Source organism: Anopheles merus, chromosome 2R (genome assembly GCF_017562075.2).
Source record: "Anopheles merus strain MAF chromosome 2R, AmerM5.1, whole genome shotgun sequence".
In the NCBI taxonomy this organism is placed as follows: Eukaryota; Metazoa; Arthropoda; class Insecta; order Diptera; family Culicidae; genus Anopheles; species Anopheles merus.
Window position 1 is genome coordinate 21,399,975 of NC_054082.1, and position 16,340 is coordinate 21,416,314.

The 16,340-nt window shown below is 46.0% G+C and overlaps 1 protein-coding gene across 4 annotated transcripts in view; it reads left to right on the forward strand.

Moving 5' to 3' along the window:
• Nucleotides 1–12,071, forward strand: part of LOC121589212 (D(2) dopamine receptor) — a 29,388-nt gene extending 17,317 nt beyond the window's left edge. For 2 of the 4 annotated variants that reach the window (XM_041907943.1, XM_041907944.1), the window contains exons 3-8: nucleotides 5,051–5,275; nucleotides 5,361–5,559; nucleotides 5,630–5,863; nucleotides 7,475–7,760; nucleotides 11,117–11,340; nucleotides 11,443–12,071. In XM_041907943.1, coding sequence (XP_041763877.1) covers nucleotides 5,051–5,275; nucleotides 5,361–5,559; nucleotides 5,630–5,863; nucleotides 7,475–7,760; nucleotides 11,117–11,340; nucleotides 11,443–11,629 — 1,355 coding nt within the window. In that variant the 3' untranslated portion in view covers nucleotides 11,630–12,071. Of the gene's footprint in view, nucleotides 1–5,050; nucleotides 5,276–5,360; nucleotides 5,560–5,629; nucleotides 5,864–7,474; nucleotides 7,761–11,116; nucleotides 11,345–11,442 lie in introns of those variants that run through there. The other 2 variants (XM_041907945.1, XM_041907946.1) reach the window with 2 other exon arrangements.
• The last annotated feature ends 4,269 nt before the right edge of the window (nucleotides 12,072–16,340 follow it).

The window sequence follows — 16,340 nt, forward strand, 5'->3', positions numbered from 1 at the left end:
GGCATTCGAGTGGCCAATATTCCCGCGCGTCCACTAGATACAAATCATCATTAGTGGCGACGGCTTTGATGTACGCCCGGTTCGCCCGAGTGGGTACTTTCCCGTGTGGAATTGGTGCGCCGGTAAATCATGGCCTACTACCATGGGGGAGGGGAGGTGTATCCCTCGCTCGACCCATTTGTCGGCCTGCTCCCACCCACCGCGGGATCGTGCCAGGGTGTTTCCACATTTCTATTCATGGACCATTTAGAACGGATATCAATCAATCGTACAACCGGGGGAAAAGCACATTCTTTCTATAGATAACCGTCCCAACACTCTCACACACACACCGTTTTAAGCTTCCACTGGTGGACGTCCATTTCAGGTCGGTGACAGTTTACTGCTGTGTATAAATCCGTTCAATTTCACCACACGGTCGGTGTGCGGTTTGTTTTTTGTTTATCTCTCTGAAATGGCAGCCTAACGACAAAACTGGTCGGCAAAAAATATCCCCTGGTTATTCAAAACAAGCTATCGCCACAATTCCCACGATTGTTTTTCCACACTGCCCCGAGAGTCGCTCTATTTCAACTTTTTCTCTCTCTCTCTCTCTCTCTCTCTCTCTCTCTCTCGCTCTCTCTCTCTCTCTTTCGTTTCATTTGATGAAAGAAAATGTTAGCTTTTTGTTGTTAGCGCCCTTATGCGCTCCGTTAGTTTGTGCAAGAAACGTCGACCCCCGGGATTGTTGGTGTTTTTGGATGTTTCTCGTCTGTGTATCCTATTTTTTTTTAGCTCTACCACCCACGGTCCACCCGAGCCCGTGCACCGAAACTAACTGGTTTGCAACTTTCGGGCCACGTGCTCGGGTTGGTTTGCTTTTGTCTCTTTTCCTCCGTACCTTACATTGGCTTTTGTTGTGCTACACAAAACTAAGTCCCTCCACATTCCCACGGCCAAATGCGCAGCTGTGTGAATGTAAAAAAACATACCGTCAAAGTTTTGTGATCGCAGCAAGGGAGGCTGAAAGATGGCGCCGGGTGGTACGGCAAGCAGGGCAAAACATTTACACAATAACACACAGTGTAGCGCACGACTTTCTAGCACTTCTGGCAACAAAAAAAAGCAGCATCAAGTGACGCGAACTCTTTTGCTGCGCTGTGTGTGTGTAAGTGCGTGTAATGGGAAAAAATGTGAATTGAATTGTAAATCCAACCATTGGGAGCAAGAAAGAGAATGGCAACAGGCCGGGTTCGAGGCCATCCCTTAGCCCCGCTGCATCAACCGCGGGTCGTGCTACACCTCGATGGAGGCGCCCAGTACCGCACCGGACAGGAAGAAAGCGAAAGCTTCCGTTTGATGCCACATTCAAAATGGCGTTAGCGGGCAGGGTTATGCTAGCTTGGCAACTTCCGTACCGCACTCCCGGCACACGCAACCCGCGCGTAACGGGATGGACGGGATGGTGATGATGATGATGATGCTGCTGCTGCCATCGCTTCATGGGTAGGTGGGTAACGGTGGTCGTTACTTCTGCGAGCGAAAGATTTATGGCGGCCAGTGGCATTTTCTCCTATGCGCCATTATTTATATCACGTTTCGAATGGGGATTGTGGGATCCGCTCGCATTCACTTTAGCGAAAGGCGGTGCGCGGTTCAAGCACTGTTGCAACCGTAACTGCACCTCCGCGTCGACCGGGGCCCGAAAACAGCAGCCTCCACCTTCCACCGTCCCAATTATGTTTCGTCCACCGCGCACCCATGCTCGGCTGTTGTGTTTTTCGTAGCGTAGCAGCATTCGTTTGCCGCCCGTACGATGGTAACGGTTAAGGTTTGAAAGAATTCATTCCCAAAAACCCGACTGCTCGCTTTGCTCCTTTGCTGGGTGAGTTTGTGGTTGTGTTGCTCTAAGTGTATGTGTGTGTGTGTCAAATAAATCTGGCACTGGTTGTGCTAACCGGTGATGAATGGGCTGTGGGTTGCGGACGAATCATCTGCTTCTCCGGTAAAAGCATTTTTGCTAGCACACGGAACACGAAAACTGTGCGAAAAATTATGGATGTTTTCTTTTACTTTCTCTCAGCTGTTTGGCTTCACGGTTACACATACCCATTTACCGAGTGACATGTACATACGCGCCAGATAAACCAAACAACCCAACGAGTGCGGTCCCGATGGTACAATTTACTATTTCAAATGTTCAACCCCGTGCGTCGGGAGCCAGCTACGGTCACCCAACCCCGAACAGGGACAGCGAGACACAGATTTTGACAAACAAGCAACAAAAAAACACTCAGCCACACACACACACACACTTACTCACACATTACACCTTCCCGGAGTAAGGCGAAAAAAGTGATACGCCCGAAAAATGGCTACGGCATCATAACCGCCAGGGGATCAGGGCGCCCGTCCACATGCTTTCGGCATTGTCATGCCGCAGGCACGCTCGCACGCGGGAGTTTTGCAGAAAGTTATGCCGTTGGAGCAGATTATGGGCTACATTAATCAACTGCTCGCACGTTAGTTGTTTGAGAGTGGCCGTGGCCGACGGGTTCACGTGTTGCCGTGACGTCTTCCATCGCGCGTGGGCCGTGTGGGATACAACAACACCTGCGTGCCTGCGTGCGGTCGAAGCGACGGCGGAGAGTGTGGCAGAGCAGGAGGTAGGTTAAGTGCGTGAATGTGCTCCAATCTGGCTCACCCGGTCGCTCGCTCGCTCGGAGATTCATCGCTATTAATGCGGGTCAGTGCATATAAATGAAGACCGATCTGTCACACAAACGCACGGCAGTGATTTCGGGTGTTCCCTTTTCTAGCTACGGTTTCGGCTGCCGGCAGTGGTGGTGGGGTTGCTTGTTTGCGCTGGGCGGAGCCTTGCATGTGCTGACAGAACGCCATACGAGGGACTTCTTTATTCAATATATCAACAAAAACAACAGTTTATTGAAATGAATATCTAAACATGAGTGTGATTGACGTGGGCTGATTGATGCGATGGAATGTTAAAGGGATTATGAATACATTGGTTTCACCTTGTAATCATGCTCAGTTGTGTTACGAAACCTTTTGTGTAAAAACTTCTAGGAATTGCTGCGACTTCAATATGAATATTTAACCAACATATTATCACTCTTCTTCTTCTTTTGGTGCAGAAAAAAAACGTTGTAGGTCTACCTTTATCAGTTGTAGGTTTGGCTATCCGTGACTAATTGATTGTGATAGAGCGGGACCGAATGAGATAGAGCAATTAGACACATGCAAGTACAAAAAGTAACAAGGAGCAGATATTTAAAAAATTTGGTTCAAAATTGGACAGTACAGAATAAATGTATAATATTGGTAGGGTAAATACAGAAATTTATTGAAGCTAGTTTAGTGGTACAGATATAGTTTAATGAATTTAAAATGACAAGAAGCTAAATACCAGTTATAAATAAATTTATGGACAGCTTCAAATTCCGGACATTCGCAATGTATTTTTTTTTAATATCTTCAAATCTTATTAATCGCGTCCAAGTGCATTGAAATACATCGGAATCTATTGTGGATAATATTGTGCTCTGAATTTCATTGAATCATTTAATTTTGTGCGAAATTCAAAGCAAGATTTGCTTTCTTGTTTTTAATTCCGGATGAAAATTGTGGTTAATCGTATAACAACAAGAAAACAACGATATTTTAAGATCTATGTGACATTTGGTTCAATGGCCGTATGGATAAGCCCGTCAATTCGCGTACCCGTTCTTAGAGTCTAATCATCTACGAGTACAACGTCAAAACAGCACCCAAACCCCGCTGTTTTTAAGAACGTCCTTCTGTTGGTTTAGAAGGAAATCTCTTCTCTCATAATTGGATGTTTGAAACTTTAAGCAAGTTAAAAACTAAAAAGGTGTAGTGTGCGTGTAAATATAAAGATTACAGACGAAATTTAGAGGCTGTTTGGAATTTGAATCAAAACGTCCATAATTTGAAACATGAGCTCGAAACTGTCCGGAAAATAAATAAAAAATCGTTGTAATTTTATGATTTTTTTCAATGTTATTGGTAAAATAATTCAAAATTTTTGTGTTTCAAGGTTTGCAAAAAGGATTGCTTTAGTAAAGGGAGCTATACAGACCGATTAAAATTGAATTAGTTACAAAATATTGAATGTCAAAAAAATCTTAAGTGTCCGTACTTCGAAGCAATACGGTGTATGCACATTTCAACCTAAAGCAACTGAAATAGATTTTATACCAAAAGCACAACATTATAAGGCAACTTCACTCGTCCAATTATTTCCTGAATAAATAATACCATTTAGCCGGTCTCATGGTACAGTCGTCAACTCGTACGACTTAATAACATGCCCGTCATGGGTTCAAGCCCCAAATAGACCGTGCCGCCATACGTAGGACTGACTATCCTGCTATGGGGGGAAATCAATAAGTCACTGAAAGCCAACCCCACAAGTGGGTTGGTAGGCCTTGACCCGGCATCGGTTGTTGAGCCAAAGAAGAAGAAGAAGAAGAAATAATACCATACAATGCAACAAATATATGAAAAATTTCCTATTTATTGACTGTCTTGCGATGTAACTTGTTTCTTTGTCGTATTAGTATTAGTTGAACGTTAGTTTTTCACCGGGAACAAAGCGGAAAATCACAAGGAAATGCATTAAATTCGTCATTCCTACATGTTTCAAAGTATAAGTAGTTGCGTAGTTGATTTTTTTTATGATTTCGGTGTACAATAATTCGTTTTTAATAAAATATAGCAGAAAATCCCACAAATTTACGTTCAATTTCACTCGAGCTGACTCTGCCGGAGAGGACTCTTCACTTCCCGCTACGTATCGGAATGGCATCATTTAATTTTTAAACCTCTAAACCCTTTTACTCCTCTAAAGAAAACATTTTGCTGTATCATAAATAACTTATTTACTTTAAATTAGTCTTACGTAACGTATTTCAGAGTACTGCCACCACTAGTAGTACTTCTAACATTCATGTATCTACCCATTACATATTCACATGCTTCTTACATCTCCATGATTCAAACTAACAAGCCAATTGATTGACTATTTCAGGCTACTGGCCGTTCGGCGTCACGTGGTGCAATATCTACGTAACGTGCGACGTGCTAGCCTGCTCGGCGAGCATCCTGCACATGTGCTTCATCAGTCTCGGTCGCTACCTGGGGATCCGGAATCCGCTCGGCAGTCGGCACCATTCAACGAAGCGCTTGACGGGCATCAAGATCGCGCTGGTGTGGCTGCTGGCGATGCTGGTCTCCAGCTCGATAACCGTGCTAGGTGAGTAGTCTCACACGCATCGACACGTACCATAATTTTGCCCAAAGCGGCGATGATATCATGTTTCCAATCGGAATTGGGATAGGTATGATCAACCAGAACAACATCATGCCCGGCCCGAACGAGTGTGTCATCAACAATCGGGCCTTCTTCGTGTTTGGCTCGCTGGTCGCCTTCTACATCCCCATGGTGATGATGGTGGTGACGTACGCGCTGACCGTGCAGCTGCTCCGCAAGAAGGCACGCTTTCTCGAGCAGCATCCGGAGGGTGAGCTATTTCGAAGGTATGGGAGCGTTTCGCACACCGCCTGGCATGCCGCTTGACCAGCTGCACTGTATTTGACTCGTCCACAGACTGGGAGGCCGCTTGGCATCCTCCAAACACTCCAATAACTCTCAAAGTGATGGCTCGTCCACTTCCAACAAAGCGGTCGAGATGAGGAAATTCACCGTCAATAACAATAAGCAGCCGGCGTACGGGCAGCACGATTCGTCGCCACCGTCCTCGCTGCCATCGGTGGCGGCCGGGCACAGTGCACTGCCCTGGCGATGGCACGGCACCACCGCTGGGACCGGCAAAATGGACAGGTATGTATGTGCGCAGCGAGTCTCGCGCTATTGTCACTGGCGAACAGGCGACCAATTAAATGGACGGATAGAATAGTGTTTGAAATGTTCTATTGAAATCTTCACTGATGCAGTAGTACATCAGTTAGGCCTGTATGTACATTTTTTTTTTTGCAATATGTATAGTTCCAATTAAACACATTATCGTAACACTCGCCGGCGGGCTGCCATTATCAGATAAACCTATTCTACACTACATCAACCACAGTACATCATGTTTAAGCTCAAACTTGGTAGGATTTGCTTCTTCTTGCAGTTCCCACAAGGCTCAAAGTGATGCAGTTTCATTGGGAAAGATAAACACATTAAACGCGCAACCAAGCAGCACGTATAAAAGCAACACCAGCAGTACAAGCTGATTCAATTTGTGAAATGCCGTACCTTATGGACCGGCCCGATCCGAGGTCTGTAACGCTCGATGCAAAGATCGCACCAGCAGTCCGCCATTGTCCTTCCATTACAAAGTATTGGCTGCCTGCCACTGCTAGGGTCGAGTGCTCAATAATTCCGCAGCATCCGAGTGAGAAAGGTCGCAGATGGCCAGACTTTGCGTTCGCGTTACGTGGCGCCAGCTCAAGGAAAAGTTTCCGTCATTCTATTCCACCACCCCTCCTTACACACACACACACACACACACACACACACACACACACACACACACACACACACACACACACACACACACACACACACACACAGTGCAGCGCAGTGGACACTCTGGTGCTTTGAACCATTTCAAGCATCTCAACCACGGAATGGAAATGCTGACAGTTGGCTGCCCCTTTATGCACAGCTACCACGCTTGTGTTTCGAGTTTTTCGTAGTGTTTCGACCCTCCTGCACAGTCCATCGCTCAACGATTCGACATTCTATCACAATGGAAGGATTTCGCTATCGACACCGCCAACGGTTGAAGGCTACGTATTACGCAGATACTAAAACGGGCACTCAAAAAAAAAAACAGTGCTGTAAACGATGAACATTGTAGAAAATCGAACTGTTTTTTTTTTTTCCTTTTTCGCTTTAGTTTGCAACTCGTATCCACTGGGATGAGATTTTCCATTCCCTTTCTCATTGATGTATGCTGAAAGAGAACAGTTGCAGTGTGGGAGTGTGGAGTGCTTTTTTTCATTTCCATTCAGAAATTTGATCGCTCTAAAAGTTGAAAAAGTAAGTCCACTATTGTCATTGCCAGTGCAGTTGGAAAATATTGCCCCGTGTTGCGATTCGATTGCATCTTCGTGCTACATTTCTGTTTTTTTATTAATCTTGCCAGACAAGAGGAATACATACATTTGCTACCCAGGTATCCACTAAACTGTCAGCAACAGCAAAGCGAAAATGGTCCACTTTTGTTCCAATCATAATAAGCGAAAGCAACCCTCAGCTCAGCTTCACGCTGCAGCCAACCTTTTATACCGCACCAAAGGGCGTTAATAACGTTAACTCTCGCTCAATTATGCTCGCGTAATGTTGCTCTTCCTTTTTCATCCTCACTTTGCTTTTTTCTCTCTCCTTCCATTCCGCTGGCAAAAAAAAAACCTCCCCCCACGGACCACGGCCAACCCGAAGCAGAATGAGCTCAATCAAAGGCAGCATGTCGCACCCGCACCTGGGCTACAGCAACGGCGGCAACCGCACGATGGCGGGCAAGCGGTCGCGAACCGTGTGCGACCAGGGCACGCAAACGCCGGACAGCATCGAGCGGGAAACGAGGCGCCAAAAGTTCTGCTCCTTCCGGATACACCTGAACAGCGTACCGACGCCGGCGATAAATTTCAATCTGAAGTTTCTCGGCAGCAAAAAGCGCACCAACCTGTCGGCGAACGCGGTCGCCACCGAGCAGAAGGCCACCAAGGTAAGGCAGGCCAGTTGGGGGGTAGTGAAAGGGTAATGGGACGCGGCTCGCGAACACGCTTCCGGTCCGCCGGCTGAATAGTGTGTAGAGAGGGGGGGGGGGGGAAAGGGGTTGAAGGATGCTGCCGCCAAGGTGCTAAATGGGTTGACCAACATCCACTCTTTCTCTCGGTCTGTCTCTCTCTCTCTCCGGTTCTGGTAAATGGTTCACTGTAACACTGCCTCTGCGCGCGATTTTTAACTCTTCATTATGACATTCATTTGCAGCCTGCAGGTGACGAAATGACATTACGGCACCCACTTTAAGTAGCAAGTTCTAACCATGCTGGATGAACACTTTGCCCCGTTTCTACTGCTACTACGTGCACCGCGTCGATGAGGATGCTTTGCAAAATCAAACAGAACAGAACGGAACTTTGCCCTCTGGGATTGAGGGAAATGAGTTTTGCAAACACCGACGGAAGAGGAAAATCGAATCCTTTTCAGCACACTCTTCAGCAAAAATGCCTCTTTATTACGGAGGACTAAACTGGCCACCGGGATAGGGGGTGTTTCCTGCCACACGGCACCGCTGTCATATCTGTTGAAAACTAGCACAAAATTAATGAGAGGCAACAGTCCACTTTCTCGTTAATTCACCGGTATCCACCATTCGGCCCAGCACTGGGCCACGTCGCAAAGGGCGACAAAAGTAGAAGTAAACAGTGCACAATGCAAAAACTCCCCGGCACGGACGTTTGATACTTCGGGCTGGCATGCCAAACCAAACTTCGCAAGAGACCAACACCTAATGAAGGTGGACAGCGAGAGGCGCTGAGATAGTAACTCTTGCAAAATAGGATGGTGATGGGCTTGGCGAAGGGAAGAGGTGTCCGTAGACAGTGGTCAGGAAAGAATTGAAAAATTGTCACCGGTTTTGAAGTTATTTTTTCTTTCCTTTATTTTTCATTTCGTTTCCGTGCCGCAGCTTCACGCAAATCAAGTTTGTGCCATAAATTTTCTCCTCAGTTTCCGGTTGCGCCTTTTGTGTGTGTGTGGGTATGTGCGCGTGTGTGTGTGTGCGTGAGCTCATGCCATGATGTAATTTGTTCACAAAAAAGGAGGGAAATATTCACAAAGTTAAATGGCACAGCACAAACCAAGCCAGATGGAAAAGCTGTGGTGTTAATGCTGGGAAAGTATTAGTAAGCATGAGATGCTTTTTTGTCGTCATCCAGTCCAGATCCAGAGTTTACAGATATTTCTAGTTCATGCCACTCAATAAAGCTGCAAATGGACTTATTTATCCGAAGTTTGCCACACCGTTTTCCTCATCAGATAAAGTTTACATACTTTCTGGACACTCTTTTACACAGAATCGTGCGTTCATTATTCATTTTCGCAGTGACAGATTACGTCAATGTGTCAGAAATAGTGAACAAAAAACCTGTTGCAGATGAGATTTGAATCACTTCACGTCCATATCACGCCAGACACAGTAGCAAAACTTTACATGTTGTAATATTGTAATTGTGGTTGTAATATTTATTACAATCCCAAAACATTCGATTTTTCATTTGACCAATTGATTGGCCAGTTCGAGTGAGCAACCCCGATACTGTAGCGGACAGCTGTAACAATAATGCTCGTCTAGAGTACAACTCTCAAAAAAGTGCAAAAATTTGTTTTACTTAAACTATCTCATTTAGATATTATGTACGTGTCTAAAAGTGAAACAAAGCCGGCCCAACCAGCAGCAGGCAGCTTTTCTTCCGCTTGTGAGTACCATGGTTCATGCAATCATGCAGCAGAGAGCAAACTTCTGCTCGGTAGCTGCAAAAAGTTAGCGATTGCAATTAAACTAAAAACTTATGCCTGGTGGCACACTTCCAAAACCAGCTTCACCGAACCGTGCACACAAAAAATAACTTGATTTGCGATGCTTAATATTCTGAACGGCACTTGTACGCTATGCGGCAACGCATCGAGTGCTGGCTGTGTTGTTTTTCTTTCTTGTGCTGATTTTCATATTTAATAGATTGAATTTTCACTTCAATAAAATTGAATAAATTTTTAAACGTGAAATGTTTCCCTGCATGTGTAAGCAGCGTTTCTGTGAGCCCGAATGAACGGAAGTCCAGATTGACGGGTGGAATTAATGTTATCCTATAAGCGGAAACCTGTACTGACGAATCCAAATGCATCGAATGAAAGGCAGTCAAATGTTGCATTGGCTACGAATAAAGTAGCCTCTCGAACAATCGAATCAAAACTAGTTGCAATATCTTATTTCGTAAATGTTTTCCCAGTGCTCCAGAGTGTAGGAAAATACCTAATTATAGAAACTATTTGCGCCAAAAGCGAAGTTTCTTCTCGGGATTATATTTAAAATTCCGTTTGATATTAATGCCAACGGCCGATAAATGCAAAGATCCTTCCAAATCTTTCCCAAACTGCGAATGCATCAGCGACAGTGGCCACGATGTTGTAGTAAGCTAACAAAATCTTGAGCCATGGTAAACACTACAGTTTTTATTTATCTTTCGTTCATTAAACGTTCTGAGTAAATTAGTGTCTTGGTAACGCTGTACAGTATACCATGGTGCTTCTCACGTAGTATGTTAGCGCACAACATGCACAACGATTACGAGAGCCGGTATGAGCACTTTGATCTTGCCATTGTGCGCCCGGCATACAATGATCCTCCTTTACCTTCAACATACATCACCACACGAGCTGCCGACTCTGCTCAAACAATTACTTCTGAAACATTCTGTACGTGCGGCACCAAACACCTCAATTTATTCTCACGAATCTCCACCCCGCACCGCACCGAAAGATTGTGTGAAATTAAAAAGTAATTTAAAAGTTTTCCACCACACACACACGCACGCACGCACGCATGCAACCATAAGCCGTGTACGTTGGAGACAGAAGTGCGAGGAAGTGTTGCGTAAAAGTTGTCTGTAAAGAGCAATAATGTGCGCCCGTTAAAAGTTCCTGCTCCGGTGGCCCAAGTTCGCCGAAAGACCGGAGGAAGTACATTAGGCTAAGCTAAACGGCGTTACTTATCTGCCCCGGGATGGGATGGGCAAACACAGACAGTGCCTGACGGTGCGACGAGCCACGTTCGCACCACGTTTGCGACCAATCAATTTAATGAGCCTGTACAATCAGCGACATTTATTGCCACGTACCGTCAAGCATTGATTTATGCTACGTCTGTATGCGATTTTTATCGCGAAGCGCAGACCGTACCGAGCGAATGCCCACTTCAAAGGATTATTAGTTAGGACTAGGCCACGTATTTTTTTTCTTTCCTCTATTTCCTATCTATCACTTTCTTACTCTTCCATCTATCTCTTGCACACTCCACAGGTTCTGGGGCTCGTGTTCTTTACCTTTGTCTTTTGCTGGGCGCCGTTCTTCATCCTAAACATCATCTTTGCCGCATGGCCGGAGGCGAAGGTACCGGAGCGGATCGTCAGCATCTGTCTGTGGCTGGGCTACGTATCATCCACGATAAATCCAATCATTTATACGATCTTCAATAAAACCTTCCGAGCGGCGTTCATCCGTTTGCTGCGCTGCCGATGTGAACGGTAGGTTTTGCGATGCCTAGTTGATTAGTGCCGTACGCTTGTATTGCGCGCACACACACACACACACACACAAACATTCACATGTTCGTTCACGTTCCACAGGTCTGGTCGGCCGCCAAGGTATCGCTCGGTAACCGATAGCCGCGGCGCAATCAGTCTGTGCACACCGTCCGCCCTACCGCTGGCCATATCACTGCAAGGTTCGTCGCTGCTCACGCCCTCCACCACCCAGGCCACCCCGCTGAGTGACTTTCGGGGCAGCTACGAAATCACGGATGATGACTGTTGAGCGAACGATGACGCTTCGGAATCCATTCAGAAGCAGAGAACCGGCCACATTCGCACAACTCCTTCGTACTAGTTTGCTTGGTGTTGGTGGTAGCCCACCAACACCCTAACCCTGCGTCGGAGCTTGCTTCTTCCAGCCGGCCGTTGCATGCCTCATCCCTTCACCAACCCACACACCCGCCACGGAACGTACAAAACATGTTCACCTACCGATCCTACCGATGGCAGCGGAATAGCAATCAACTTGCAGTCAAATCGTCGTGTAGCAATGTGTCGTAGCTGTTATTGAACCTCCACCAAATAGGGCTTACGGTAGAGACTAGCGAATGTAAGAAAATGACAGTATTTTGTAAGAACAATTTCCACGGTTAGCGTTGTTTGAACTGTGCACAACCCTAAATGTGATTTTATATAATATATATATAATATATATATGAAGTAAACAAAAATGTGCTGGTCAATGTACATGCTACTGGTGCGTTTGATGGTTGCATCCGAACATCAACACAATGGTTGTCGATTGTGCAACAACTATAAATTCAAAAAATCGAAACGATTATTTATATTTTCTCGACATCTACAATAATTATTAAAGCAACAAATGTTGTAATCAATGTTTAAGGTTTTTCTTCATTTTTGTATTATTTTTTTAAAGTTAGGAATTGGATTACAGGCGGTCCCCGAGATACACGGTACCTCTTATACGCGGATTCGGAGATACGCGGTTTTCCAAATCTGACAGATCTTTGAGCAAATTGTACTGATTTGACATATCCATTGTGAAATACCAAATAATTTCCGTATTGATCGAATGTTAAATACCATTTCAAAATGTTTAAAACTGTTAAATTCATTAGAAACATATCAAATAATTAGTTTAGTGGCCAAATAAAACCACCCCTACTTGCAAAATTGCACGAAAATTAGTGATATTTTGGCTGGAAATCACAAGATTCGACTTACGCGGAAATTCGAGATACGCGGTATTTTGCGGCCGATTTCGGTCCCCATTAACCGTGCATCTCGGGGACCGCCTGTATATTCCATTTGAAATTTGAATAACGCGGAGAACAACTTTTCGTTGAAATATTTCATAACTGCTTTCATTTCATTGGTGTATCGGCCAAGTAGTAGGAAGAATTAATTCTTAGCAAACAAATACCCGAGCGTTCTACTGAACATCAAACGTAAAGCAACGCATTTTACGAGACTAATGAAAAAAATAGTAACGATTGTTCATTTTAAGGATCAAATATTAGCAGAAAGGTTTCAAACATCCCTTCGAAGCTTTTGAAATTTATAGCAAGCTTTCGTGCTCGGGTTTGAAATATTTCCTCGGATATTTCCTTGCAGCTTTGAAACATCATCAACCAGGCTGCTCCATTGGTGAACAAGCACAGAGAAAAATAAACGGTTTTTTTAACACCACCCAAACGAACTTCCCCTGCGAATGAACACCGTGCAATGAATTTTACGAAGCAATTCACGAACAAGTGCCGACACAGTCCTTCGGCAGTCCGAGCGTGTTCTGTGCAGTTCTATATTTAGTAATGGTTCGAATTGCATAGCATCAATACAATTTGCTCTTTTTTCGGTTGTAAAACGCAGAAACACGTTTTCTGCAAGAATGCTTCAAGCTGTAGAATGCTTCCATAAATTAAAGTGAAAAGTTGGCAGGCATGTACCAGAATGTACACATTACGCATGTACAGATGGTGGAAACTATCGTTTTAACGTTATAATTATTAAGCAACACAGCGCACAATAGGAACGGATTACACCGAACTACCAGCAAATTATTCTTTACTCTGGCAAAGTAAATATATGATAGCAATCATTAAAATGATTGCGCGATCAAGTGTGGCTGCTAATTAGTACACATGCATATTGACGATCAACGTTCACAACCAACCATCGGCATCACAACCAACCATCGGCATCACCAACCATGGCATCAATTATTAACAGATCATTATACGTGAAAGAATAAACAATATAATAATTCAACTTATGTTTTTCATTTTGATTTCATTCCAAACATACCGACTGCTGTTGTCGTCACGCACCAACCATAACCCACCGCGAAACGTGTAAACATCCATCATGCGGGCAAATGTAACATCCGACGTTCCGGCCGCCGTTGGTGAATGATTGCAATGTGCTACGAAATGACTGAAAATATCTCTCCTATAACAAAGGACGTACACAATTTGTCTACAATTCATGGTACATTTCCTACCATATTACAACCATTTGGTCCATACAGCTGTGTGTATTTTTTTTGTAAAAGGTGAAGAAGGTTCTTATAACCACCGCACCAGCCTTGCTGGGTATTGATGGTTAAAATATTGCCAGTTGTTTTTGGTTTATTTTTTGTCCTCTCCACTCTATTTCAATTCCCATTTCGTAATGGGCCGTGCGTCTAGCTGAGATCAAATAAAAGGCCCACTGTGCTCGAGTAGCGAGAATTTTGTGCGTCCGCCTTCCAGCAAACCAAAAAGAAAAAAAAGGAAACACAAGTAGAATAAAAAACACGCTGCTCCGCATTCGAAAACGATACCTGATAAGAATATTAATTAAGACAGGTTCACACTCCCACCGGTCCCTTTGTGCAAGCGCACTGCACTGGCGTGATGTTCGTGGAGGTGGTGGTGGTGGTGGTGAATGTTTCCGTACCGTGGGCCCCTTTTTAGCAGTTGAGCATCAACCGACCGGAGAGACCTGTTGGACCGCTTGAGAGGAACCGCTAAACTGCTCTTTTTCATACTGTTGCCTTTTGTTCCCTTCCCTTCATACACGTTCCGGTATCGCCAACCGAACGCCACCACCACCACCAGGCATACCTTACGCTTCCGGTCCCACAGCGTTCGGTTTGCAATTTTGCTCCCGCAAAGCGCCGCTCGCTCCATCTAACGCAAATTATCTCACCACGCATATGCCACACACACACGAGCAGGTTCTCTTCATCTCTTTTTCACTCCCTCTTTGGCTCTCTTTCTCTTTTTTACCTACCTACCTAGGGGACAGACAGCCGCAAACGGGTGTAGTTCCCGGGGGCCCGGCAGGCTGGCCAAGACGGCAGCGAAGGGGTTTGTTCGGGCTTGCTTCAGTCGCTTAGAGCATCGGACGCCTCACGGTAACGGCGGCGACGTCATGGAGGCCCAGCGCGGCGCTGTACCAGGGCGCGTACGTTCCGTCGCGTACGGGACGAACACTTTCACTGCAACCGTCAGTGTGTGAGCGTTCGCTGCCTGGCCCGCAGGTACGCAACTTTTCGAATCTGATCATCATTTCCCTACACGTTTTCTCTTGAAACACAGATGCACACACACGCGCGCGCGTGAAATGGGGATGAACTAACCTTCGGCTTGAAAAGTTTACCGTACTGAGATCGTAAACTTTTATCCCTCTCCCTCCCCCTTCCCCGCCCCCATCCGCAAACAGCACACACATACAGATATATGCACTACTTACTGCCGACTGTTTTGGCGTACCTTGCCCACGGGACAGCTTCCGACACGTTATCGCACGCTAACGCGCCCGGGCTCATCCCCTCCCCCATCATGGCCCATGGGGAGCGTCTCGTCCCCTTCTCTGTGTGTCTGAGTGTGTGTGTGTGTGTGTGTGTTTCCTGTGCTGTTGCTTTCTTGCCATGCCTCTCTTCGGACGCTCTCACTCGAGTGCCTCCTGTCCTTCGCAAAACCTTTGCCCCACAGCTCCAATCAGTCTCCGAGAGGGCCGCCACCCAGCGGGTCTACCCAGCTCCTTCCCCTCTCTCGGCATCCAGATTTGCACCCTCTGGAGTAACCAAACATTTGCAAGCCTCTCCTCCTTCTTCCCCCCCCCCCTCCCCACGGCCCTTGAATGATTCTCGCGCCCCTCGCACATGTACACGCGAGACTAGGATACGCAACAGCTCGTTTCCCGAGGGTGGAAAACTTTCTCCTGTTTTTTTTGCTTCTTAAATGGATTTTTTCTCCCTATCCCGACCACCCCCTCCTACCCCCCCCCCTACCCCAGACACATGATCTGACCCACCAGCAGCGCCGCTCGACGATCGGTCATCAATTTTCCATTTCAAGTGGGACGCATCGCCGTGAGGCAGCCGGAAAGATAGATATTGAATATCGAATGCGTCAAAATGACGTGCTTGATAGTATATACAACCGATAGGGAGGAGTGACACGAGGAGGGCATTGCTCAACCATCCCCATCCCACTCGCGCAAGGGTTAGAGCTGCCCTCGGACACCTGCTGCTCTCCCACACTCACCGTACGTGTGTTTGTATACGTGTGTGAATGTATGTGAGTTTATTGAACGAAGCGATTGGCATGCTTGTTTGAAGTGTCCTCTCCGTGGGTCTGCTCTCTAACCCTCTGCTTCCGTCCCTTAAACCCAGTCGCGGGAGGATGCGCGGTTCGGTTCAACTGTTTGCTCAGCGAACATGTGTGTGTGTGTGTGTGTGTTTGAACGCGCTTTTGTATACGAAGCGAAAACGCTCGACTACACCGAGAACACATTGGCGAAATTGTTAACGAAGGACGGAAGGACACCACCCTTTCCGTCGGATGCGACGGCACACACGGCGACACACACACACACACACACAGGCATGCGGTTTTCCCAGTGCCTCCGTGGGGTCCGTTCATTCCGGCTTTGTATGGGGCGGTTAGCATACGGGATGCAACCTAATAGCCAAACTTACCCGTGGA